General features: G+C 44.6%; 2 protein-coding genes and 1 long non-coding RNA gene across 11 annotated transcripts in view; 1 reads left to right on the top strand and 2 right to left on the bottom strand.

Annotated features, from left to right (window-relative positions):
* Positions 1 to 1,708: 1,708 nt before the first annotated feature.
* LOC146205505 (uncharacterized) lies at positions 1,709 to 5,773 on the top strand. Its single transcript, XM_084590217.1, has 3 exons — positions 1,709 to 2,115; positions 4,558 to 4,759; positions 5,136 to 5,773. The coding sequence occupies exons 1-3, from the start codon at positions 2,072 to 2,074 to the stop codon at positions 5,199 to 5,201; spliced, it is 312 nt and encodes a 103-aa protein (XP_084446343.1). The 5' UTR covers positions 1,709 to 2,071; the 3' UTR covers positions 5,202 to 5,773.
* Positions 5,774 to 7,076: 1,303 nt separating this feature from the next.
* LOC146205506 (uncharacterized) lies at positions 7,077 to 13,143 on the bottom strand. Of its 2 annotated transcripts, none has more exons than XR_014704199.1 (4): positions 12,637 to 13,143; positions 11,680 to 11,765; positions 11,381 to 11,446; positions 7,077 to 7,639 (listed from the first exon to the last, which is right to left on the bottom strand). It is a non-coding gene; the product is annotated as an uncharacterized LOC146205506 (long non-coding RNA). The 2 variants fall into 2 exon arrangements; XR_014704200.1 differs by having other exon boundaries at positions 7,077 to 7,643; positions 12,637 to 13,137.
* An 8,324-nt stretch (positions 13,144 to 21,467) lies between these two features.
* LOC146205507 (putative phospholipid-transporting ATPase IIB) overlaps positions 21,468 to 25,129 on the bottom strand; it is a 75,081-nt gene continuing 71,419 nt past the window's right edge. For all 8 annotated transcript variants that reach the window (XM_084590224.1, XM_084590220.1, XM_084590222.1 and 5 more), the window contains 4 exons: positions 23,529 to 23,637; positions 22,648 to 22,705; positions 22,331 to 22,534; positions 21,468 to 21,973 (listed from right to left, as the gene is read on the bottom strand). In XM_084590224.1, the coding sequence (XP_084446350.1) occupies positions 21,840 to 21,973; positions 22,331 to 22,534; positions 22,648 to 22,705; positions 23,529 to 23,637 (505 nt within the window). In that variant the 3' untranslated portion in view covers positions 21,468 to 21,839. The remainder of the gene's footprint in view (positions 21,974 to 22,330; positions 22,535 to 22,647; positions 22,706 to 23,528; positions 23,638 to 25,129) is intronic.

The raw sequence follows: 25,129 nt of genomic DNA on the forward strand, positions 1-25,129 counted from the left end.
TGTAACAGACAACATTCTTCACAGGGGAGGTAAATGGAATGAGAAAAAAAAATACTAATACAACACTAGACTTCTTGCATAGGAACGCTATTCCGTGCGGCGGAAACTCACAACCTCACCGTGAAATTTGAAAACTACGAAATATGTCCCGGAGGGCCAGTCATCGACACAAAGGAGAAAAATCCACACGCACACTGCAAACATCGGAAGACAGTCTAGCTGCAGATAGCCTTCTCCTTCTAGGCGCCAGACGAAGTCACAAATGGTGGCGGAATAAACAACCAGAAACTTAAATCGAAACATCCAACCTCACGCAGAAGGCACAAGGCTATGCTTATGCGAAACTCAAATGTCCACGCGGTCGCCTTGGCGGCACCGTGTCCCCGACGGCCTACTCGTTGACCGAAGTCGATGACTGGCCAAACAGCGCCGCGTTCCTCTTCGGCTCCTCATTGTTGCTGCCTCAAGTGGCGTCTCGCTGTCATCGTCGTCCATAGCTTTCAGCTTTATAGCTCCGGGGTCCTGCCTGCGTGGTCCGTGGCGGCTGCTTTCGTGCTCACCTCGCTGTCCGCGTTCTTAACACGAAAAACAAAGACGCTGGGTGAAAGACCCCACATTGGCGCCAGTTAGGCAGCGCTTTGGTGGGTCTTCAAAATAATAGGGCAGCGAAAATGCTGTTAATCGTAGCCAGCGTGGTCTGTGGTGCACATTCATGGGTTTGCATGTAGTGACGCTCGAGCCGGATGACGGAAACGATTGCCCGCCCTCTGCAGATGGGCGCTTAACTTAACGCAGCTGCTTGACTTACGCATTACTAGAACGAAAAAAGATGTGAAAGAAAAGACTGGACATACAAATAAAATACGAAAAAGAACAATGGGTATATTGCCGCGACTGTTTGAATCTTTGTTCCTGTTCGACAGCCGCTGGTATGCGCCTTATCATTGTGATTCTGGCGCGCTTATCAATTCTGTATCCCGTGTTTGTTCATGCTCGTTGTCGCAATACGACGTAGTTCGACGATCGACGAGCACGTTTGTTGTTATCGCCGCCGCCGAGTTGCTTAGTTCTTTTGCGGGCACAAGTCAGCCCAATAAAGAGTTTCTTCCCTGCACTCCAAGACTCATTTGTGTCATCGGCCTTGTCACCACTACGTGACAATATTAACAATTAACAACTCGATTACAAATACACTGCTTCGTTTCGCACACGCACGTTCGCACACGGTTTTCAAACTTCCGCTCTCCGTGCTTACGCACCGCACGCGCTCACTCCTTCGCACATTTCTTCACGCGCCTGCTAGAGATTTAGCTTACCGGAGACGTATTAGGTCTCCCGGAGACGTACAGACGTAGACGTATCGGACGCCTACTGCGCATGCGTGAAAATTGATGTAGACGTATTCGGCTGACACCGGGCAAAACACGTTTTAGCTGTACGTATCGCCCATACGTAAGACGTATCGCTAGACGTACATGCAGATGATGATGATGGCTATCCAATAAAAAAAAGATAGAAGTTATTTGTAATAAATACTTCAAATAATGTCACAAAAATGTCACATGCAGATCCCCCGAAGTCATCATGTTGACGTGTTAGCTGTGTTTTGAATAATTATTAATTTGAGCTCACTTTTAACCACTTTGCCACCTGCAGCAAGCCTGGACAATCCAAGCCTAGTTGCATTAAATCCGTTTGTTTTGGTGCTCACATGGAGGAAGGAAACAACTGCTCGTGTTTGCTGGTGTTCGGTCGTGTGCTAGAATTTGCTCCTGCTATCGGTGCAACCTGCCCACGTTACGTTACATCATGCCGACAGCATCCTTCACCCTTCACGACAGGCAGCTTTTAAGCACCCTATCATGGGATGAAATTGAAGACATGCATAGATTTCAACGGGAGCGCGATATTCCAAAGCCTCGAAGGAACTTACGTGAGCGTGGTACCTTTCAACATCGGCGCCAACAACAACACAGTGTTCAACGGGATTTTTAGATTCTAGAAAGAGAGTCTCTGGCTCCGAGGCACCTTGGCACAGCTCGACTTTTACTTCGGTCATCTACTCTACGGTATGACAAGTGGCTTGATCTGCAAGCTCTTCAGCGATTCTCCGAGGTAAGTAGCGCATGGTGTGGTGGCTGTGGTGGCTTGACGGTTACAAGCCAAATTATTGATAGCAGTGCTTTCTGTGTCAAATAAATATGCCCGCCGAAACATGTAAAGCAAAGCTGACTGGCTGTGGCGTTTCAGTAGTCATCTTTGAATGCGAATTAGCGCTAATCCTGAGGTTCAGAGCTTATCAAAACAGTCTAACACTTGTGCGACCGCTTTCAAGCGGAATTAAAGAGATAAATTCCTTGTGAGAAGCGGGGCGGGATGTCGTATCATCCCGCGTGCACACTGCTACGCACTCTCGCGCTACTCATTGCACATCATCCCCATCAGCTTCCATGTGTGCATGAACGCTACCGAGCCTTCTACTCGATATAACTACGTCAAAACCCTATCATTTTGTAGTCGAAAGGCACCAGCGCTCATGCTCCTAGGGATGATTGCATGGGGCCAATGCTCTCTGGCGCGTAACGGCGTTGTGTCGTTTCTAGCAGGCGAGCAGTTTTGGCTACTGTAAAACATCAGTCACCGAACGTCTGCTGTAATCATTCATTTTTTTTTTTTTTTTACGTCAATTAACTTAGGCACACTTGTGCAAAGGCATATATATATATATATACCCCTGCTCTCCAACTCGGTTGTAGAGCTTCGGGAAGGTGCTCTCTTGTCGACATCAAATTTAGTGAAACTGTTTAACGTCCCGAATGCAACCAGTGCTATGCTGCTTTTCTATCTTGCCTACTAGCACAGCATAAGGTCATCAACATAAACACTAGCACACTTACAAGTCAATATTTTTTTTTGATTAAATTAGGGAAGTCCACGGAAACAAAAACTGAGAAATACGCAAAAGGTTGTTACCAGCACAAGTTATTTTTTAATTTGCTTCATGTATTAGAAATACTCAACATAGAAATTTCATAAAATTTTATGCAATAATTTAAACAATGTAAGCAATTTTGGATTTGGCCCTTATCGATATGAAAATCTATATTTGACCCTACTTTGAATGAAATTTGTTTCAGAGTCGTTTCTAGTCTCTTTGTGAAAATAATACCTGTAAATGATCATATTGTGAATACAGCTGATGAAGAGTTGTAATATTCATTGTCACACAATCAGCAGCACTGATTTGCTCTAAAGTGAGCAAATAACTGCTTAGTGGGCTTCTGCTTCAAGCAAAGATGTGAGGCTATTTTCTATTGGTAGAAATTAGTTGGAATGTGTTTAATGAAGAGCTATTTTAATTCGGTGCACCATTGTATTGCCGGGGAATGGTAGATGCACATAGGATGCAAAGCGACAAGACAGCGGCAAATATTGTCGTTTCTTGCCAGTTTCGGCTATTTGCTTATGTTGCTAAATGCAGAAAGCCGCTGCCAACAGGCTAAACTAAATGTAGTCTTTTATAAGTTATTTTGCGAGCTTTATGCACAAACTGCTTCGTCTGCTGCAGGCCTATGTTCCCAGTGTTTTTATCTTCTGGCTTCAGATTTTCCTGTGATCTCTTCATATCCTAGACAGTGATAAGGAAGTAGCTATGGAGAAGCAATAATTGAATTTACACTTGCAGTAGTCCACCCTATCATGCTAAAGCTGAGAAAGAAAGCTGTCAAGAATAAAATAGAATTGGCTCATTTCCATCTGCACATCAGTAGAATCTGGCTCATTTTTGATTTGGCACATGATTTCTGTGAAATTCCTGGTCTTTATTTATATCCTTACTGTGTCAAACCGTTTGCAAAAGTGAGATGTATATATGGTCTTTCAATTACAAAAAAAAAAAAAAAAAAGAAGAAGAAGAAAATAACTAGTGTAGGTTTCTGAATTTCGCTTGCTTTGAAAAAAAAAAAAAAAAATCAAGTGTCGATGATAGTGTTGAAAAAATCCGGGAGCACTGCGGAATCTACACTGCAGAAATGTGAAAATCTAAGCGTTGCTGGTGCACACAATGCATCACGTTTGCTCTCATCATTATGAATTAAATGCACAGTCATTATCATTGCTAATGTCATCACTGCTAATTCCAACTTCGTTGTCATCGCTACTGTAGACAAGGAGAATTTTGATGTGTGTTTCACGATCCCGAGCGTTGCACAGTTGGCTAAAGCGCTCGGATGGGGATGCGAGGGATAGAGGTTCGGCTCCCAGCGGAAACAGGATTTAAATTTTTTCTGATGGCATCATCATGACGTCATTTGATTGACAGCTATAGTGTGACCAAACAAACCAATGCCGACAGTATGAGCCATTAAAGATTTTCACCTTAAAATTGATGGGCCTGTACGAGGTAACGCTAGTGAACTCTTCCAAAAGCAATGCAATAAGTATTATGCTACGGCACAGTAAAGAAGGTGCACACTGAAAGATTATTTTCTCATGACCACTTTATAGGGACTCTATAAGCGATCGTTGCTTGCAGCCGCTTCAATTTTTCCTCTTCAGGCGGTGCATGCAAAGGAAGGCCCCCGTGCTCAACTGCTGGGGTTTCATCATGGCACAGCAAGGCAAATTTGTCGACCCTCTGTGGCTCAGAAGGAGGACTTCTCTGGGCACAAGTGGAGCCTGTGCAGAAATATCAGGCACTAATGTGTACCAATGCCATAGTCTGCCAGTGGGCCATTTAAAGGCAGGCGTCACGATGCAGGTAAGCCTGTTCAGTCATGTCTTCATTGCAGTAACTAGCTGTAATATGTTTTCCATATTCAGGGGAGTCCATTTCCAAATTAAAGCCTAACATCTCTGCTGCGAAAATTCCACAAGTACTTTTATATTTTTTGAGTTGGTTTTTGGGAAAGGGTACTCAATGACCCACCTCATGAAAAACAGCTTTTCATCTGTAAAGAAACGTGGCACTTAAGTATGTGATGCAAGATTGTGTTAGCATGTGGCATTTTATAAATTTGTAGGAAAAAATTGTATCTAAAAACTGGCAACTGTAATTACATCTCATTATACAAAAAGAACAGAGGCACCTGTGTAGACCCGCATTGGTTATATTTTTAATTCTTGCTATCTTTTAGGGATCCTCAAGGAGACGGTGCACTTTGAGAACCTGCAGAAGATCACCATGGGTCATAAATATGTGATCTATAGTGATGCAGCCTAGCCCCGATGGCCTCTACTCTACAAGCTGTTTGGAGGTGCCGTACTGCAGCCTCATCATGTTGCCTTCAACAAGGCAATGAGCAGTGTTAGGAAAGCTGTAGAGGAAGGGTTTGGCAGCATAGCACGGGATTTTGCTTTTATTGACTATTTCAAGAACCAAACTTTGAGATGGTAACAGGTAGGGCGCATGTATAAAGTTGCGCAATGAACTGCCGAACATCTTTGTACAGTTGTCATGTGCCTATGTACTTTGTCTTGTGTCTGCCTCAGTTAGTCAGTACCTTGTGCCTTTTCAGACATAAGTGTCGGCCTACGTCCTACGATCAAAAAATTTGGAACATTTTTTTTTTTTTAGGCTTACTTTCTCAGTAAAATATAGACAAGCATGGCAAGCAGTGACCTTCATAGTTGAGGCATTTGTCAACAGTCACAGAATTCATCTCTGTTTTCCTTACAGCAATAATTGCAGCATGCAGTGGTGCATATCTTGTAAATAGGGTAAATGCACTAGGAAACTTGGACATCAGAAACAAGTGGACAGGAGGCTTGCAGACTCACATCTGGATATACTTTTGCTTGCTGTATATATGTCCTCTTTCGGTTAGTAAAATACAGTTGTGAGCCTATGTGCGTCCATGTCCACTTCTGTTTCTGTTGTCCGTGTTTTCTAGAACAGTTACTCCATTTCCGAGATGAGCATCACTGCATGCAACAATGCTACCCAAAGATTTATGCTGTTCATTTGTTGATGCTGTTATGCCGAGATGCAGCTTTATGAATTTTTTTTTTTTATGCGAGATGCTGCAATATTTATCTCGATTGATTGCAGCAGTGCATGACTACTTTCTCGTTGTTCTCGTCTCACAGTGTTCAACATGACATGGTGTGTGCGTGGTGGCGTTTAGGGTGGCGTGTGATAGTGTTCGTGTTCAAATGCAGGGGTTTTTGCCTGAGTGTGCAGCGATATGACAGCTTCGGTTTGCCATCTCGCTACTTGGCGAACTGAAAGGACGCGATGACTTTGGTTCAGCGTTGTCTCCCATGCTCCTTTGACTGCGTGACCGTCTACCGGTGAACACCCGACAGCTGCGCTCCGGACCAACGGCTTCACTTGTTCCCAACGCTAACTTCGAATTGTTAGTGGCACGAGATGCTTGTGACTGCAAATATGCACTAGACCACCAGTCTGAACGCTGTACTTGAGTTGTGCTGCGTGGGCCGTCTCTAGTGTTTCACCCAAACGGTTGTGTGTGCATTTGTGTATTGTCTAGATTAAGGAAAGGTGGCATCTGAGTTATAAAAGTGTCTGTATGTGTGAAGTGCCATCTGCTTTGGCGAACCACCACAGCTTGTCTTTGTCAGGCCGTCTGACGGCTTCAGCGAGAACCTGTGCTACCAGATGCAAAAAGTGATGATGCCATTTTATGGTTTTTCACTTCATGCAGCTAATTTACAGCTCATATATTCATTGATCGCATGTGCTGGTAGAGTCATTATTCAGAGTTTTCTGTACACTACTGAGTTAATTGTACTCTCATTGAGCTGTCATGTTGTCGTCATGCCCGAGACGCTTTGCATTGTAGCCCCATCCAGTAGTGTAGCCAGAGCTCGAGTTTTACCAACGTTGGCATCAACGAATGCCGCAGATGCCCTCTCCCTCTGTTTCTGCACTCTTTTTTTTTTTTTTTCATAAACTAAAGTCACCTTTGAATCTCCTAGATTTTAACCCTGCAAAACTGTGTCTAGTCAGGCCAAAGCTATCACGCATATTCTTCTTTTCTTTTTTTTTGCAGCTGTGGGTTTCGTGGACCCTGAAAATCACTTCGTGAGCCCTTATTCGAGAAACACTGACCTATGATATGCTTTTAGCAATTACCACTATGTGACGGGACATTTTGAATTTCTTTTGGTGAAGTGGTGACCACAGGCCACTAACAGTGTTTTCAACGTTGTAGCTGAGGCTCACTTGAGAGAGCACATATATTTTTTTTTTCGAGTCATTGCATATGTTTACAATTCTAACAGTGCAAATATTTCTTAAAATATGCAATTTAAAATTAGTGTAATGCCCTTTGCAGATAATTTTGGACCTGTATTTGCAAAACTGTAGCCTTAGCTACTTATGCACCATAAAATGCAAGAACAGAAACACACCGACAGCATTTGTGTTGCAAAAATGTATTTGGGATTTATTTGGCAAAGTGAACATGGTCGAGAGAGTTTTGGACAAAATAAACTGGTGCTATCTGCAATGTGATATAGTGCCAACATAAATAACTTTCATTCTTTCATCAGCGCAATCAGCATCTTGTCAACTGATTGCCAAGATTTCACCAGCTGATCTTCACATGTCCATCTTCACACGGGGCAGTGTTCTTCACCATGTGCTGCATAAAAAATCCGTGTTGTATTCTTCTGCCTTCCTGGAATGAAAAGGTGCAGTGTTCACAGAAATTACTGTAAAATTAAAGCTGTTATGAGAAAGCTGGAGGTTGTTTAATATTGCTCTCCAGCTGGTATTGCAGTGAATAACTACGCACATGATTATTCATGAAATGTCTGGGCATATGGCATACCCCTATATCATGGCACAGAAGTGCAGCAGTCTCCTCTTGTGAATGCACCTATCGGGGGTGGAATTGCCGCTCCACTTGCTCCATTCTGCTCCCAAACTGCTTTTCCTGCTCTATCCTGCTCCAAAATGCAATATTGCTCCAAAACTGCTCCAAACTGGCTGTTTTAATGTTCTACCATCAAATTTAGTGCAACACGCAAACAATGTCTTTGCACCAGTGGCAAAGATATAACGCATCTAGCACTGGCCTTAATACAAATGAAATTTTGTAAGGGAAGGAAGCATGTGGCATAATAAATATTTGTTTGCAAGTAAATTTAATATGAGTCACTGGCGATTGGAGATAATTGCAAAAGAAATGCACTGTGCATGTGCCGTAGCACCTCCTCTCAGCTTTTTGAATCGCCGGTGGAGGGAGAAGCAAGAGCAGCAAGCGAAGCAGATAGGCGCAAACTACTGTGAGTCGTTCGGAAGGAAACTTGTCCGACTGGAAAAACCACATGAGTTATTCTAATGGTTGTGGTCTAAGAACAAGCAGGCAGTTATCGAGCCTCTTTTTCAGTAACAAGCTTGTCGGACCTACGGCAGACAAAATCATACTTGAATCGTTATGGGTTGGTACACCAAAGATGTCACTCACTAGGAAGCGTCTCAAGAGTGTTGGAAAGCCATACAGGGCCTATTGCCAAGATTTAAAAAATGAGCCCCAGCATTGCTCAAGCAAATGATAAAACTATTGGAAGGAGGTAGTGAAGTAAAAATGCTAAGGCTACCCTTCAGTGCTATCTACATTTCCTGAAGGCACTACTGACCACTGCTCAGGAATTTATCAGCACAGGCATAGGATCAAAAAGGGATATGCACAAGATAGCAGAAATGTCATGTCCATTAATCTGAGCTCCATATTAGTGGCATTGCTTGAGTGCATTGAAGTGGTAAACTCGACATTTGAATCTGTCAGGTCAGAATAGGCAACTGCGTTAGGTCACAAGGTCACACTAGGTGTTCAGTTATAAAGCACACCAGCAAGCATTTTGTTTGCTGCTAGTCTGTTCCAAGTTGTTGGCCGTTGTCTTGTCAGAAATGAGTGCGAAGTTGGAGAGGCATTGAACTTGCATAAAAAGGAAGAGCTCATCTTTTTCTGTCAGAAAGAAAAAAACAAATACTACAATTATCAGAGGCATTTGACCTTAGGAACTTGCTTCAAAACATAATTCAAATGCTCCAAAACTCTTGTCTCATTGCTCCAAAGCTGCTCCAAAACTCTTGTCTCGCTGCTCCTAAAGCTGCTTCAAAATGCTTGAGCCTGCTTCCACCCCTGACCTATGTATCAGACCCATTGATGACTGTCTTTAGTGGTAATGGCACATACCCACGGCGGGTAAAAAGGCCATGGTATATAGCAAGTACAAAAGGTTCATGGACAAGCAATTGAGTATTTTGATAATTACGAATCTTAAACTAGAATTTCATGAAAAAAAAAAAAAAGGAAGGAAAAGAAAAGGCAGTGAATTCTCATATAGCAATCTACCTGGTGTGATTATATAGTTGTGAACAGAATTGCACACAGGTTGTAGGGTATATCCCTTGGCACTTGCCCCGAAGGAGAGGAGAATAAACACAAATAGCATGCCTGAGTAATCACCATTTGAACGATCTAACAGTCACTAACAGTGTTTCACAAGGATGCCTGCTTTGGCCACTGTTGTTGAAAGTGTTCATCAAAGACATTGCCCACATCAACATATCCATTAAATTTGTCGTACATATATAGGGTGGATCTGGTACATATGATATGGGCGTGTCCAGAAATCTAAAATATAAATCGAGAGACAAAAAATAATTTTGGGAAACTACTGTCGAGCTCACGCCCTGAAACTCTGCTAGGTCTAATCCGACTAGCTGACGTCGCCCATGTCCAAGGACTCCAGGCCGTCATCTTTGCGGATAAGTTGACACCTATCTTGCGCCTGTTGGATATTTATTAGTTTTGCCACCACCACATGCAGATAACTGTTCTATTATGACCGGCACAGATGCAGACACGTTGACAAAGCAAAGCAAAGCCTTCCTGTTAACATTATTGTTGTGGCTTCAATCAAACAAACTTAATATAAATTGTTCAAAGACAACGCTAGTTATTTTCCCAGAAAGAAATTTTCTTTTTAATCGTGCTGTCAGCAATGAGAGCCGGAACATTACAATTGTAGGCTCGCAGAGAATACTAAGTGTCACGTTAAACAGCAATCTGTACTAGGACTTGCCTGTTGCTGGCATATGCAAAAGATTTTCCATGGTATTTGATGTTATTTTATGTCAGTGAACGCTCCTTCTGATGCACATTGAAAACAAATTGAATCATTTTTTCACATCAACCAATGCATTAAGACCACAGTGGAGGGTGGAGTAAACAATATAATTTTGCCATCCTTTTCTTGAGGATAAATAAAATTCACCAAATGGGTAATTGCAGTAGAAATGTCTCTATAAAATATTACTTCTGAGCTTTTGCATTGATTATGCACATTATGCTCTTAGGTCATGGTGCAATGACCTAAGAGCTGGAAATGCATCACACGTCCAGGCAAACATCACACAAAAGTGTGAAGCCGCAAAAAGAAAAAGCATGTGGGAACTTCCCACGCTTTGCCCGATGATGAATACATTCTGGAGAGGGGTGCCTGAGGGCACACCACACAGGAAGATACGGTGGCTGTTTGGGAGAAGGGACATGGCCATAAAACCATTACACTGATCCATTAGTTGAGTTCTACAGATGCTGTTTTGATCCGCTGTATGTGACATCAGACATGCCCTGTGTTTTTCTGGCAGACAGACTCCTTGTTCGACTATTGCAATGCTATCGAAGTGAAAAAGGAAGTTTCTATGTCTCCTCGCCTGTTCCCAAGGTATGACTGCAAGAACATTGCTTACCAATACTGTTTGATTGACTGGCTGATTGACCCAGAGAGATGTGCCGTGTTTTATTGGCCAAAGTTCTGTGAGAGGGCTGGATTGATTGTTTAAAGGCTTCTTGTGGAGTAAAAAAATACTGGCCCTGGGCAAGAGGCTCAATAGTCTATCATTGCTATGAACTTGCTTTTGACCTTTTGCTGTTAAGACCTTTGAAGTATGTACATAAGTCTGCAGAAGTGCAATCAAATTTCATTGTTTTTGTTCTCTCATCTTCGAAATGTCATTCTTCTCTCAAACCGAAGACTCAGTCATGCCACCAAATGGAGTGTAGGTTCAAAACAGTCTGAGACAAGCATAACAATACACAAAGCATTGCGATGGTCTCGTGAGTGTGCACCATGAACATGAAAATTTGTGAATAATTTGTTTTCCTACTCATTTATTTCATTTATCGCTGCTTTCATAGACCATTGCATTTTGTATAATGCACTGTTGCTGCTGCTGGTCCGTGCATAGATTTGGCATGAATGCAAAAGCTAACAACTAGGTTCTAGTGCAGTTGTACTAAGCAGTCTTGAGTTTTAAACTACAGTAAGTTGCTAAGGCATTGAGATAAATAAAACTTTTTACAAATTGGTGCTGCTCAAAATAACGTAAATATGTCCTCACCCCTCAGGGGCACTGACTGCAGGCTTGGTGTTGACAGCAGCGGCTCCACACTGTGCAGACTTGTGGCTGTGCCATGGAAGCAAGCAAACAAATGAAAGAAATAATTATTTCTGCAGCCATGAGATCTTGGGCTGTTTTCCGGTGCATAACAACATGCACGAACTTACTTTAGCACTCTGGCTAGACCTTGTACACAGCAGTAAGAGAATCAAGACTGAGCATTGCAGTGCTTTGTAAATAGCTGTAACATGTTCAACAAGAACATTGAAGAAAGTAATATAAGAAGTGTTGTCGCTTACTATTCTGGGAGTTGTAATGATTGCTTTCATCATCATGAGTCTCTCTGGGCACCATGTCATTCAGGCACTTGCAGGCTCATTTTCATCTGAAAGGGAATAACCATATGAGACACAGATGATTGGTAATTAACTTGCCAACATAATACAGGATGTAATTGTGCAGCTGAAAGTTGCGCCAGGACACTAGAAAAGTGCCACGACGCAGACACTGTTGCCTTCATTCAATGCAATGGTCCTTAACAAGGATCCTTTTTTAAGTTTCAGGTGTTTTTATAACACAATGAGCAAACCAGTTCAGCCTCTGCGACTTGTAAATGCTAATAGGACTTCCAGTGCCTGAATGTTTTGTCCAACAGCATAAAATATTGGCGCACTTCATTTCACGTGCTGACACAGGGACACAAGTTCATAAGCTTGGGGCAAAAAAAAATAATAATAAAATAAATGACCTCTTGCAGTATTTGGCTTTGGCACTGCATTCAGCATGTGCTGTTAGTTAATGGTGCCAGACAATTGTCTGAGAAGATAAATTAAATCATCTTGCAAACAATTTTCATTTATTGTGGCTCCTGGTGGCTGTGCACATTTACATGCACATGTAAACAAAAGCAGCTACACGACGTGTATTATATTATGCAACTCGAGCCATGCTTAGCAAAAATGCTGAAATATCATGTATCTAATTCGCACAACCTAAGTGGCTTTTTACTTTGCGCTGCTATTCCCCAGCAATCGACTAGGCGGTGTTCAGACGGGCGGGCCGTATGTATCGTGTGAAAGCATCATCCACCATCACTCCTACTCGGAGCGCACGCGATCGGCAGGCGCCGAGTCACTGCCATTCCGAGCTACTCGAAAGTGCCGTTTTCGTCACATATGATAACTAATTGTTCCGCTCGGACAGTCCGCTGTCCAGTCCGATCGTCTGAACAGAGAAGGTAGTGAGTAGTGACTTACCAGAATCTTTTTTTTTTTTTTTTTTCTGACGCTGGATGGCTTGCAAAGGCCTTTGCGAACGCCCTTATTGCGCAGCGGAGCGAGCGCTCGTTCGCCGTCGGCGGATCCCTAGAAATCGTTGCAACTTCTTTCGACGGCGCCTTCTCCCTGCGCTGTACAGTGTACAGGATGGTGGCGATCTCGAGCTACTTGCTGGTCGTCCGCCGCACTGAAACGCTTGCGCATGTTTTCTTGGCACGGCCGGGGCAAGGGTATTACAGCATTTGATGACGCCAATGTGAAAACGGGAGAACTATGTGGCCCGTTGCGCACAGCAGCACTCTACAAGCACTCGTAGCACCACCCCATCGGCGCTTGGCTTGGCTGCTGAAATCTCGTGAGATCTCGCGAGATTACGGCAAGCTGGACGTCACGCGGCATACGTCTCCGGAGTACGTCTCCAGCGCCTGTACGTATCGGTAGTTTTCACGCATGCGCAGTAGGCGTCCGATACGTCTACGTCTGTACGTCTCCGGGAGACGTAATACGTCTCCGGTAAGCTAAATCTTGACGCACCGCGCACTGCTGCTCGGTGTCCCGTGATCGCACTCTCTCCCACCAAAACGTGGACGCTATATTCGCTGCGCACTAGGCCCATTCCAAAAGAAAACACGACTACCAAAACGAGGTAAACACGGATGGCAGGCACGCTGCAGGTAGGGGTTGTCAGTTCACATCTTCCAAAGGCGCACTCACGGGACGCTCACGTGTGGTTCAAGCTTCACACAGCTGCCGCCCAGGCGGGAATTCCCAGCGCAATAAGTCAGCTGCTAACACTAGGTCATTCTGACAGATTTTAACAAGCGCAAAAAAAGACAAGCACAAGAGAGTATTTTTTTTTTTTGCGCTTACTTTTCTCCCGTACGATCATGAACCAACTAGCCCAGCAACAAGTTTTACTTCAGATTTTAACGTCCTCGTTAAAGTAAAAAGTGAGTAGAACACTGGGGATGACATGCAAGCGCCAGAAAAGCAACAAACAATAAAATTAAGTCCAACTTACGCTACACACGTTTATGCTGGTGGCGTTGCCGTTGTGATCGTCTAAGCGTCTCCGGGGTGCTTTCCGCTTCGCTTACGATCTCTTCCCCTACACTGGAGATGCCGTCGTTGTGCAGCCGATCTTGTGGGATCAACTATATGCGATGCTTTGCTACTGACGTACGTCTGTTTAACCTTGGAAGTGACGGTAAAGCAGTCATGGTAAGAGTCGAGAATTGCTTGAAGGCGGCGTTTCTGGTCAAGAGGAAAGTCAGGATTCACATCAACTTGAACTGTATGTCCAGTGCTATCGACAGGGTTCTTATTCAACGATATCGCGCAGTGGGCGGAGGGTTCGCTGACAATCAAAATAAGCGACGGCTGTACCTTGCGGGAAATGGCGATATTCGGCGCTGAAGTTCGTTCAGGGAAGTTCAGCTCGTTTATTACTTAAGGTAAATACCCCCGTGCGACGCAGACTTGTAGGCTCAACTTCACGTTCGTTTCCGCGATGCCTTGAAGGGCGGGAGGGCTTCACACTGCACTGTAGCAAACAAGCTGGAGCGTGGAGGTAGAGTGACATGGTTATCGCACAGACAGAAAACTGGCCGAGTGGAAAAAGTCACCATGAGGTCACGGAGGTCAATAATTGCGCAGTTTTCCCGAAGAAAATCAAGGCCGAGGATAGGGTCCTTGGAGCACTCTGCTAGCACAGCGAAGCAACCATGCAGTGAAAGTTACGCGGCGTATCTCGTACCTATCTCAACTCGAGCGATGCACACTCCGAGCAGCGTCACCACATGCCCTCCGGCTGTCCGCATCTTCGCTCCGTTCCAAGGAGTCATGACTTTGCGTATAACGCAAACTCATAACGCAAAACGCAAAAATCAGCGCCGGATCTACAAAGGCAGTTGTGTGGTGGTTGTCAACGACGATCGGTATTTCAGCGGCAAGATCTCACCGTCTACAAAGTGCGCCCTACCGGGGGTCGTCGGACTAGCAGATCGTTCAGTGCGTCGAATTGCGGCGTCGAAGGAAAGCTGATCGTCGTGATGTCGTCGGACTGGTTGGTCGTGCGGTGCGTCGATTGGCAGCGTCGTACGAAAGCTTCTGTGATCGTCGGAAAGGTGGCCGGACTGCTGGTCGGAGCGGAGGGTTGGAGGTCGGACTGTTTGATCGAATCGGCGAGCGGATATGTTGGTCGTTATGCTGGTCGACGGCGGCCCTACCCTAGAGGGTCGCCGTCCTCAGTTTTCTCGGCGTGAACGTGGGGACTGCCTGAAGGAAGATTGACGGCTGAAGAGAACTGTCGTGGGGACGGTTATTTGGATTGACGTCACGGTAAAGACGCAGGTGGGACGTTGTCGCTGAGGTACTGGTCGATGCCCGAGGTCGTTCACTATAGCGCGGTCGAAAGGCATCCGGTGAGAATCCGCGTAAGCCCATCCGACGGTACGGGCAGTGGCGCAGTACGTGAATGGCTTCGCCGCAGTGGGAGCACTGGAGCAGGTTGTTCGACGTGCGCCATGCGTGTGCTTTCCTAACGGGCGGTCGAGAGTCAGGCGCACCAGTAGAAACTGGATATCGGGGTGCAGGACGAGCGGGGCTGCAGGATGCCGGTGGTGCTGGTGAAGGGGTGCACAACACGTCGCTGTAGGTCATGACATACGGCGCAGGCGGCTGGGGGGATGGCATTGATGTCAATGCTTGGCGGAGCTCTTCCCTCAAAACATCCGAGATACCTCCAAGATGCAGTTGTTGCTCGGGAGAGGGCAGCTTTTGCAGCTCTTCGCACACAATACTTCGGATAAGTTCACGAAGGACTTCACTCTCGCTCCCGGTCATCGGCAAGTGGAAGTCAACAGTAGCGATGCTCGCAGGCCGATCAAAATGCACACATCACTGCTGTAGGGCACAGCGACAAGCATGGAGCGTATACTCAGCCACTGTACATGGAGGGTCACGTACAAGGCCAACGAACAGCTGCTCCGTGACGCCTCGCATAAGATGGCGCACCTTCTTTGCCTCCGACATGGACGGATCCGCGCGATTGAAAGGCCGTCATTTCTTCTACGCATACGCGGAGCATGAAAGAGCAGTGGCTGGGCACTCACGGGAAGCTGAAGGGCCTGGCTTGCCGCCGTGGTCGACATATGGCTCGTGGTGGGGACCACACTCGGGAGTAAGGTTCGCAGGCGGCGGGTCGACTTGCGTGCAGGCGTCGTGTCCACGGTGTGTAGCTGTACGGTGAATAAGGCACTCAGAAGCTCTTCGTACACGGGGTGTACCCAGCAAGCTCCACCAAAAATGCCAGAGGCCACTAGAGCTAAGTAAGTCTGTTTATTGGACACACACAAGCACCGACGGAAGAAGACACGGCTGGCGAACAGACTCATGAGCGCGCTCCCCGAGCGATGAGCCAGTCTCCTTACCTTGACCACATGGCGGCGTTAGTGATTAACATTGCGACAATATATTACGTTACAAATATAGTTTGTCAGGTGTGTGAAGAAAAAGAAGCAGCAGCAGGTGTTCGAAACAAAGCGAGCGCCGTCGGCTCCTCGCGCCGCACCCGAGGTCAAATCTGGCCTGCCAATGATCTTGGCTCCTGCTATGCCAGTAAAGCTTTTGCTTTAAAGCACTTTCAGAGAGCGAAGTTAGTGCAATTTAAAAAAAAAGATGAATTTCAGGAATCATCAAAAACATCTGGACGAATTCTACAGCTAGCATCAATACTCTCCAAATTTTTTAGGCACGTCCGAGCAATATAATGTTATTTATAATAATTGTTCACAGGAAAGGGAAGGCGCAGTATCTGTCACACTTTTTCTGTGGACCCCTGATTCGCGCCGTAAGCAAAGGGAGGAAGGTGAGAATGAAAGTGGAAGGAAAGAGGAGCCGTAGTGGAGGGCTACGGAGTAATTTCGACCACCAGGTGGTCTTTAACATGCGCTTACATCGCACTGCACACGGATGCTTCGTTTCGCCTCGAAGCGCAGCCGTCGGCGGTCGGGAACGAACCCGGGTACTCCGGCACAATAGTCGGGCGTCTTACCACTGCACCACCGAGGCCGGGCAGTTATTCACAACCCAAGTTTTAAAAACAGCAGTTCGCAGGGGTTTCCCCTGGAATGAAAATTTGAAGGGAGGGGGGTCTAAATTTCTGGGAGGAGAGCATTGAACATAGTGAAGTGTTAGTGATTTTTGGTAGCCACCAGCGTGAAAATATTGTAGAGTTTTAAGTACCCTTGAACCAAATTTTACGAGCGTTAGCCATCGGCCGCAGAGAAGTCGCTGCTGCCACTTCAACCTTGGTTCGCTTTCGCGCTTGGTAGGCTTCTTGCCAACGTTGCTAGATGGTCTGGGCAGCTTACTTGCATGGCTACGGTCTCTGTCTTTAGCAAGATGTCATGTGTGAATTACAGGTCAAGAACTTTGATTCAATTTTATTTTCACAAAAGTAATTGCAGATCTGTAATGCCGTGTCACCAGACTAATATTCAGCAATAGTAGGTTTGTGAGTGAGTATATATTTACAAGGGTGGCTCTTGGGCCTAAAGGGGGAAAGGATGTGCAGTGGTTGGTTAGCGACCATGCACAAAGCCCGACTCCTTGGTGAGAGCCAGAAGCAAGTCTAACACCATCCTTGCAGAATACGAAAATCTGCGCTGTGGCCGAAACCAGGATATTTGGAAAATCAAGGATGTCAACAGCAGCTAATTGTATGATCGTACCTAAGCCTCCACTACCCCGCTGGGGTGCTGCAGTGGTAGGGTGCCCAACTACTGTGCCCAATAATGTGGGATCGAATCCTGGCCGCGGCGGCCACTTTTCGATGGAGGCAAAAAGCAAGGCGCCCGTGTGATGTCAGTGCACGTGAAAGAACCCCAGGTGATCAAAATTTCCGGAGCCCTCCACTACGGTGTCTCCTACAGTCTTAGTCACTTTGGGATGTTAAACCCAACAAAACAACCAAGCCCCCACCCTCACAAACACACGCAAAAAAAAACAACACCCAAACAGAACGTAACGAGCGCGATTTCGGCTCGACTGGTTGACACTCTTGCTGACAGGTGGTGTCGCCAGGCGGAGGAAGCGAAGCTCAAAATGCGAAACTATGAGGCGGACAATTTTTCTGCCTTTCGACAGGAACCCTAGATCGATCGTCGTCACGGCTGCCGTAACGCGCAAGTTCGAAGTACGCAGATAAGAATACATGAAGTTATAGCTTCGTGGATATTAGAACGACCGCTTGCCGTGCCTGCCATGAGCTTTTTGTGGCATTTCCTGAATAAACTCTGGCACGAGCAAGAATTTAACGGCATAAAATTAGAAGTAAAGAAAATCCTGCCCTTCTGAAGCCCTTTCAAATCAACCAATGAATGTGAACCCACAAATGTATGAATTAACTACCTCCCAAGACCAGATTTAAATGAGCGTTGACAGCTCTCATTATCCAATTCCCGAATTAACTAGGATCGAATGAACCAGATATTACTGGTCATCCACCGCAACATTCCTTCGGCGTCGCTTGTTGCTCGGTGCCCGCAGGAGAGGGCGATATTGCGATGTCACGCCTGGGACATCTACCTCTGCCTACCAGTTGTTGCAAGGTCATCGCAAGCCCCAAGGGTAGCACAAGCCTGGCTGCTCGGAGCACAGTGGAGAGCATCAGCAGGTCCCAGAAAGGATGAGGACTTTGAACCACTAAAGTGCGAATAGGTGAAAGCCATTACAGAGCGGTGGATCGTAGCCCTCCATTATGGCACCTCTATCTCCCTCTCTTTCACTCCCACCTTCCTCCCTTCCTTTATGGCGTGGTACATGTGTCCGCGGAGAATTATGACAGATACTGCGCCTTTTCTATCCTGTAAACTAATGTCAAACACTGCTGATCCTGCTGTACTAACGCTTCATAGACAACTGGGCCTGTATTCCGAGTTTGCGTCGCTATCGAAGTGTCGCTATCTTGCATGACCTCGAGTCGTCTGATTGGTCGAAACGCCGGAACTGGGTGTTGCCACTACGGATCCGGAACAGGTGGCAGCATCATGTTCCGGCATTTCCACCAATCAGATTACTAGAAGTGGGGGGATAGCGCCACTTTCAATAACGACGCAAACTCGGAATACGGGCCCTAGGTCTGCTTGTTTGCTGGGTGATGCAGTGTTCGAGGAAGTGCCAAATGAAAGGCGCTGCACGGACGCCTGGATCCGACGCCAGGCGGGGTCAGCTTCGTCTATGCATAAATCTCCTGGTGACATCATGACGAGTCGTGAAGGTACATGGTGCGCCCCTTATCGAACACAACCAGCATTCCATTGAATGTTCAAAATTCACTGGCGTTCTATAATTCATTTATAGAAAATTAAAGGCACAGTATCTGTCACTACACAAAGACAAGGGGACAGAAGCGGCGCTCTCGACTTCCGACCAATCTCCATTAGCGAAGTATGTCGAGACTGACGCTATGGTCAGGCATCACCAGATATCTGCGTCCTTCTACATCGCCTGGCTCCAAGCACTGGAAATTTGCCTCCAGCGACGCTGGTAGCCGAGACGCTGACGCAATGCCTTAATGCCGCCTTGTGATCGGACCTTTAATGAAACAGTCTAGCACTTTTCCTTCTGCTAAAAATGGCGGGACAAAGACATAAATAAGCATAATTAAAGATAGCAAGTTAGACAGGTACAGCACCGTTATTTTCAACTTTATATAGCAAAGAACAAAAGTGTGATTGTTTTGAGACACAAGAACTGAAGAACACATTTGTTTTGTGCCACAAGGCCCCTTTAAGGGGACAGGGTAAAAACAAACACAAAAAAAAAATTTTGTTCTAAATACGAAAGTACATTATTTTCTGCATCTTTTCAAGTATCACACTTGATCCTGTGCAATTTATATCAAACTGAAAAGGTCATCTGAAAGCCTGAAAGCAAACCTGTCAGCGACACACTCGTTTAAGGACGTGCTTTCTCAACTTTTTTTTGAAAAAAATGAAGATAGTCTCAAATCAAAGATCAGATACAAAGACAGCCTTTCTCCACCTGTCTTAGAGGCCCTAAAACCCATTTATTGGCAGCTTTCATAGCCAGAGCTTTAATCGAAGTGCTGTACGGACGAACCCAGAACCCAAATGAGTCGTTCAATAGCGTCATATGGGAGAGCACTCCAAAACGTCCTTGGGGACCTACAGACATTGACGATTGCCATGTTAGATGTTGTTCTGACCTTGAATGATACATCACAAGAACTAAGTCTGGGAAATAACTCTGTCCACAAATCATCCGGTGCAGGGTTTACAGCAAGTAACAAAACAGGCACGAGAAGCCAAACAGCAGGAAAAGAAAGGCCAAGGTGATTGAGATGATGACTGTGTAGCTTGTGCTTACTGACTAAATTGTTAAAAAACAGCCAAGTCAAAATCTTGGAATTTTGTTTTAAACTCATTTTTCTCAATACAAAGATTTTTTCTTATGTCGGTACCATTATTTTCGAAATGACAATAGATACCAAGTGGATTTTTTCTGTGCCTACAGTATATATATGCGGCTTGTCTGCCAAAATTATGGGCATGCGTAGAACAGTTCATCTAATAATAAAACCATGTAAAACATTTGGTCAATATTCGTCTCTATAAAATAAAAAATATCACAAATTTTTTTTGTATACTAACATATGTTGGTGAAGCAACTAGAAGATGAAATGCTGAACAATATGATGTAAATTTCTGGCCGCTATCTTTCTTAGTTGCTGAGAAACATGCACCACAACATGACCGAAAATGCATGGGAAAGATGGGATATACCCTGTCCTCTTAAAAAAATACCAACTGTGACAGTAAAGATATCAACTAACCTAGTTGGTTAGTAAGTTGCTCTGCAAGCCTGATTCACTGATCTCCAGAATAAACAAAACTGTGTGTTGTTAAAGACCACCACTTATAAATCTCATCTCTTATCAGACCTAAACTGGAGTATGCATCCTCAGTTTGGGACCCTCACCAGACTAATCTTTAACACTCTTGAATCGATCCAAAATTGCGCAGCCCAATTTATCTTCCATTATTCTTCCTATACTAGTCACACAGCGCTAAAATCTAATGTGAACCTTCCTGAACTAGAAACAAGATATACAATAGCCAGGCTCACTCTATATTATATCATAACTTTTACCACGTTCTGATTGCTCACAATGTCATATCACATGCCCACCATAGCTCATCCCGTACCAGTAATTCCAAGTCGGTATACTCACCGCATGCACGCACATCATCACATCTTCATTCGTTTTTCCCACTTACAGCGAAGAACTGGAATGATCTGCCTGAAGTTGTGCATAAATCCAGTTCGATAAATTTCAGGATTGCTATTAAAAGCCTTCTTCTGTGAAGCTGCCCACCCCTCATGTAAAATCCCTATGCAATTGCTGCACAGGTGCACCAACATGGTTCTAACATCTTGCACCTCTTACCACACTATGTGAAAGGCCACCTGACAGATTTAAAGGCCCTTTTAACCAAGCTGTATGAATGTGCCTGCGTGGCTAGGAGTAGTGCGTATGACTGGCGATCCAAGGATCCCAGTGGTCGATTCCCATGTCATCTTTCCACATGAAAGGAGTTGACTGCTTTGGCAGTTCTTTCCAATTTGAACAATCAGTGCTTAACCCATGTCATCTGCGAAATGCATGGCTATGATTTTTCAAGACTGCGGCACTTCAAACGATCAACACTGTAAATGAACAATTTTTTCTGACATAGGTGTTTTAATGCTTAAGAGTTAAAGTAAAATAAGCAAAGACATCAAAAGCTTATGTTTACATCTTTATTAAACAACACGCCTTCTGGTGCACCGTAACCATTTTGAAAGTAATATTTCCTCTCACAAGATAATTCAAACTATTCAGTAGTGACAACATTAATAAAAAAGCATGAAAAATACACAATATGTATACATATATATATATATAGCAGCTTCAATAACTTAAACCACATACGGCTGAATTTGGCAATTATCGTTCCATCCAGCTGTACTTCACTGGATGAACATAAGGTTGTAGCTGGTATAACGGCTAATCAAGGCTAGAACTAGCCAAAAAAATAAACGGAGCACTCAGAGCTGCAATGCCCACACATATTCTCGATGCACAGCACTTGCACAAAATGTCTGCAATAGTAGTGTCACGTGAGCTTCGAGTAGATAGATGGTGCAACTTTCCGGTGAAGGTACTTGAGAATGTACAGTGGCAGACAGCTCACCAATGTGATAACAGTAACTTTCCACAAAAATGCTGGTGTCTGAATAAATTGCGTATCTAGAAAGGAAGACAGAACATATACACATGTAGCATACATTACACCACTGAACAAAAACAGCTAATAATAGCATGTGACAAAATCTGCAAAATTCAGATTTACGTTGCAAAAGCTCGCTCATTCAGGGGGGGTTGGCAGCCCCCCACCTAGACCTGGCTTCACAACCAAAGGCGTAACATTTTTTATGACGTGTGAGCCCTCCCCCCTTTGAGAGGAGTGGAAGTCCTTGTATGAATGCCGATGAACGTCCCAAAACACATGGGCAACAAAATTTGTTAGAAAAAGAACCTCACTTCTTCCAGAATAGAAAAGTCAGGTTCATCAAGAAATCAGTGAAAAACACCCCCTGGACTTACCAAAAAATTCATTAAGGGCAAAAAGCGATGCCACATATATGCCGAGGCTCAGCATTTCAGCAGCAATCATCAACCAGTGCCAAGTGCGTATTGTCAAGGCAACCATCAGCAGTTCCGTCAAGATCAAGGACGTGAAACTTATGGAGACAATGTGAATGAACTCATCTTCAAATAGCAGCAGGGCCCCATACATAATAATGCCACCTGAAATGAACAAACCTTGTCACGCTCCCCTCAACAATGTAGCCATAATAAAGAAACAAGACTCAAATTTGCTACGAATGCACATGCATAATCAGAGAAGTGGTAGGCATTACCTTGATAAATGCTTATCAACACCCATATGAAGAACGTCTTGAAAGACAGGGATCGTCCCTGTAAGAAAAAAAATTCACAGCTGCTAAGGCACTGTTTTATGATGTATGAGAACTAAACAAATCATTTAATGTTTTGTTAGTATGAAAACAATGCATATTAAGTACCATATAAAGTGGAATACAAGTCGAGATTTTTTTCTAGAAAAATGCAAGCTAGTCACCCCTCGTCTTATATAGCACTCTTTAGCAGAACATTAGGCACAGTCTGGCAACATGTGGCGTTTCTGCTTGTGAACGGATAGCTGGTCGTATTAACATCCCACAGTTGCTCGCATTTTTTTTTTTCAGTCCCTGGCGTATTTGTCTTCGTGTAAGCTCTTGTTCAAACTATAATAGTGCATAGTTATTTCTCATTAACAATGAATAGCAAGCAGCATGTGAAAGCAGTTTAGAAAGTTGGTGTTAGGCGAAGTGAACGACAACGTGGCCGCTCACTCAGCGACAGTTTGGCATTTCAGAAAAACAGCGTGCGGTAGTGGTGCAAACACGGTCAGCTGTTCGCATGCAACCGTTCAAGAAATGCTGCGTAAGCAACACACTTGATGGAACTAGACGGCACACTGTGGTAGGTTGCGAGTGACGAAGTGTTTTCTTCTGTCAATGCTGCTGAAAGTTTGGAGTGAGATCATAGCTCCGGTGATGCAGGGGCACAGCCGATGCAAATATATGTGCTTCAGCAACTTTTTTCTTGTTTTATTTTCTCCTCTTTTTTTTTTTCACTTCAAGGTAAGGGGGTCAACCTATATTCCCACTCGACCCATAAACGGTTTATACGATAATTATGCAAAGATTACAGAGGTCTTCAGGAGAGGGTTAAGCACCTTTGAAAGTTCCTTGTACAACTCAGGATATGTCAGAGCTGTTTTGGGCTGCACATCTTGGTCCAAGACAAGCGAGAACACAGGGAACATTGTGTACACGGTGGCATACCTGAAAACCAAAATATACAAAAATGATAGCAATAAGAAAATTTGGAGTTTTGTAAACCAGCCTTAAAATATACTGAAGTGCATTCTACAAACACTGTATGTGTCAGAAGAAGTAGCACTATAATAACACTACTAGAATACAGTGCCAAGCACCATAGTTATCATTTCCATATATTAAAGGGGTCATGACATCCAACATGTGAGCATAAACTGATGATTGCATTTCACTCCACACAGGTGAAATTATAATTAGTTGAAATTTGAACTCATTTGGTGCAGTAGACATTTTTAAAATGATTTTTTTTTTTTTCGAAAGCAGCTTGCTGGTCTGACAACCATTGGCCGCTGATGTCACATTGGCATATCATCTCTATGTCGTCTGCTATTCGCAGTGTCGGCTGCAATCTTTCATGCACACCAAGGACGGTGGTCGGTGTATTTTTTTTTTTTTCAGCAAAAAAGATTTTATTCCGCTTTTTTCGTTTTGTTCATGAAGCCTTCACTATAATATGCGACCTTAGTGATCCTCGGACTTGTTTGGGGCTTCCGTCTGAAGATTGTCGAGGACACCGAAATAGATGGGCTCATGCTGTATTATTTAACAATACAATCAGGATATCATAGGTATGTTATAAGAGTTAGCTTATTATAGCAACAAGCACTCCTGCATATAAAAAGCGACATGTCCAATGTTGCCTTCCGCCGTGTGCACCATGAAATGGGCGAGGGATTAGCTCTGTGTAGCTGATTGCCGAGCTATTGCCCGCCGCTCTTTCGGTCAAAAAACTAAGATGAAAACACAAACAAGCATACGCTGATGCGAGAGCACATCTTGCGACATTAGAGGAGCAGACAAAACTTCTGAACGAAGCTGTACCTCTTGAAATGCTGTTTTATGCGCTTGTATTAGTCAAACTTCATTATTCTCAACTGGTAAAACTTTTTTGCAAAATCATGTTCAGTCTGGCCACGGCCAGCGCACGAAAGTATGCACCGCTGCTACTTCAGTCCCATCAAAAAACCCAACGTAAATCGAATGCGCTGCACTGCCCACACAGAACAAGAGCCCCACAGCTGCCACCGTCCTTGTCTCGCCTCCCCGCACGCGACTGCGACCAACTCCCACGCCTAACCTTGCATTTTTCTGGTGCTTGTCCAGCAAATGAGTCTGAGTACTTCAACGTAAATTTACATCATTTAGTTTTTAGTGTGTGAGCCCTAAACTCACGCAGGAATGCTACCGATTCGCCGATTACTACTGCACCCCCAGCGCGCCTGTTTACATAGGTTTTGCATATTACTGGAATATATTCTGCTCATTTGCACGGCATAAAATGCAAGCTGAGCTAGCAATACCAAAAATATTCTCTTCTTTTCGCACTGGTCGCACCTTTATTTGTTTACAAACTACAACAGTGCTGCAAGAAGCGCCAAGGATGCTACGTCCCCTACCTGCTACCCTACCTGCAAGGATGCTACGTCCCACAAGCGAC

Source organism: Amblyomma maculatum, chromosome 1 (genome assembly GCF_055883805.1).
Source record: "Amblyomma maculatum isolate TAMU_Amacu chromosome 1, ASM5588380v1, whole genome shotgun sequence".
Taxonomy (NCBI): Eukaryota; Metazoa; Arthropoda; class Arachnida; order Ixodida; family Ixodidae; genus Amblyomma; species Amblyomma maculatum.

Bases quoted from the DNA above. Each gene is read 5' to 3' on its own strand.
- LOC146205505 (XM_084590217.1), top strand. From the start codon at position 2,072: ATGACAAGTGGCTTGATCTGCAAGCTCTTCAGCGATTCTCCGAG. The intron at 2,116-4,557 runs GTAAGTAGCGCA...TTTCCTCTTCAG, and splicing joins CTCTTCAGCGATTCTCCGAG to GCGGTGCATGCAAAGGAAGG. The intron at 4,760-5,135 runs GTAAGCCTGTTC...GCTATCTTTTAG, and splicing joins AGGCAGGCGTCACGATGCAG to GGATCCTCAAGGAGACGGTG.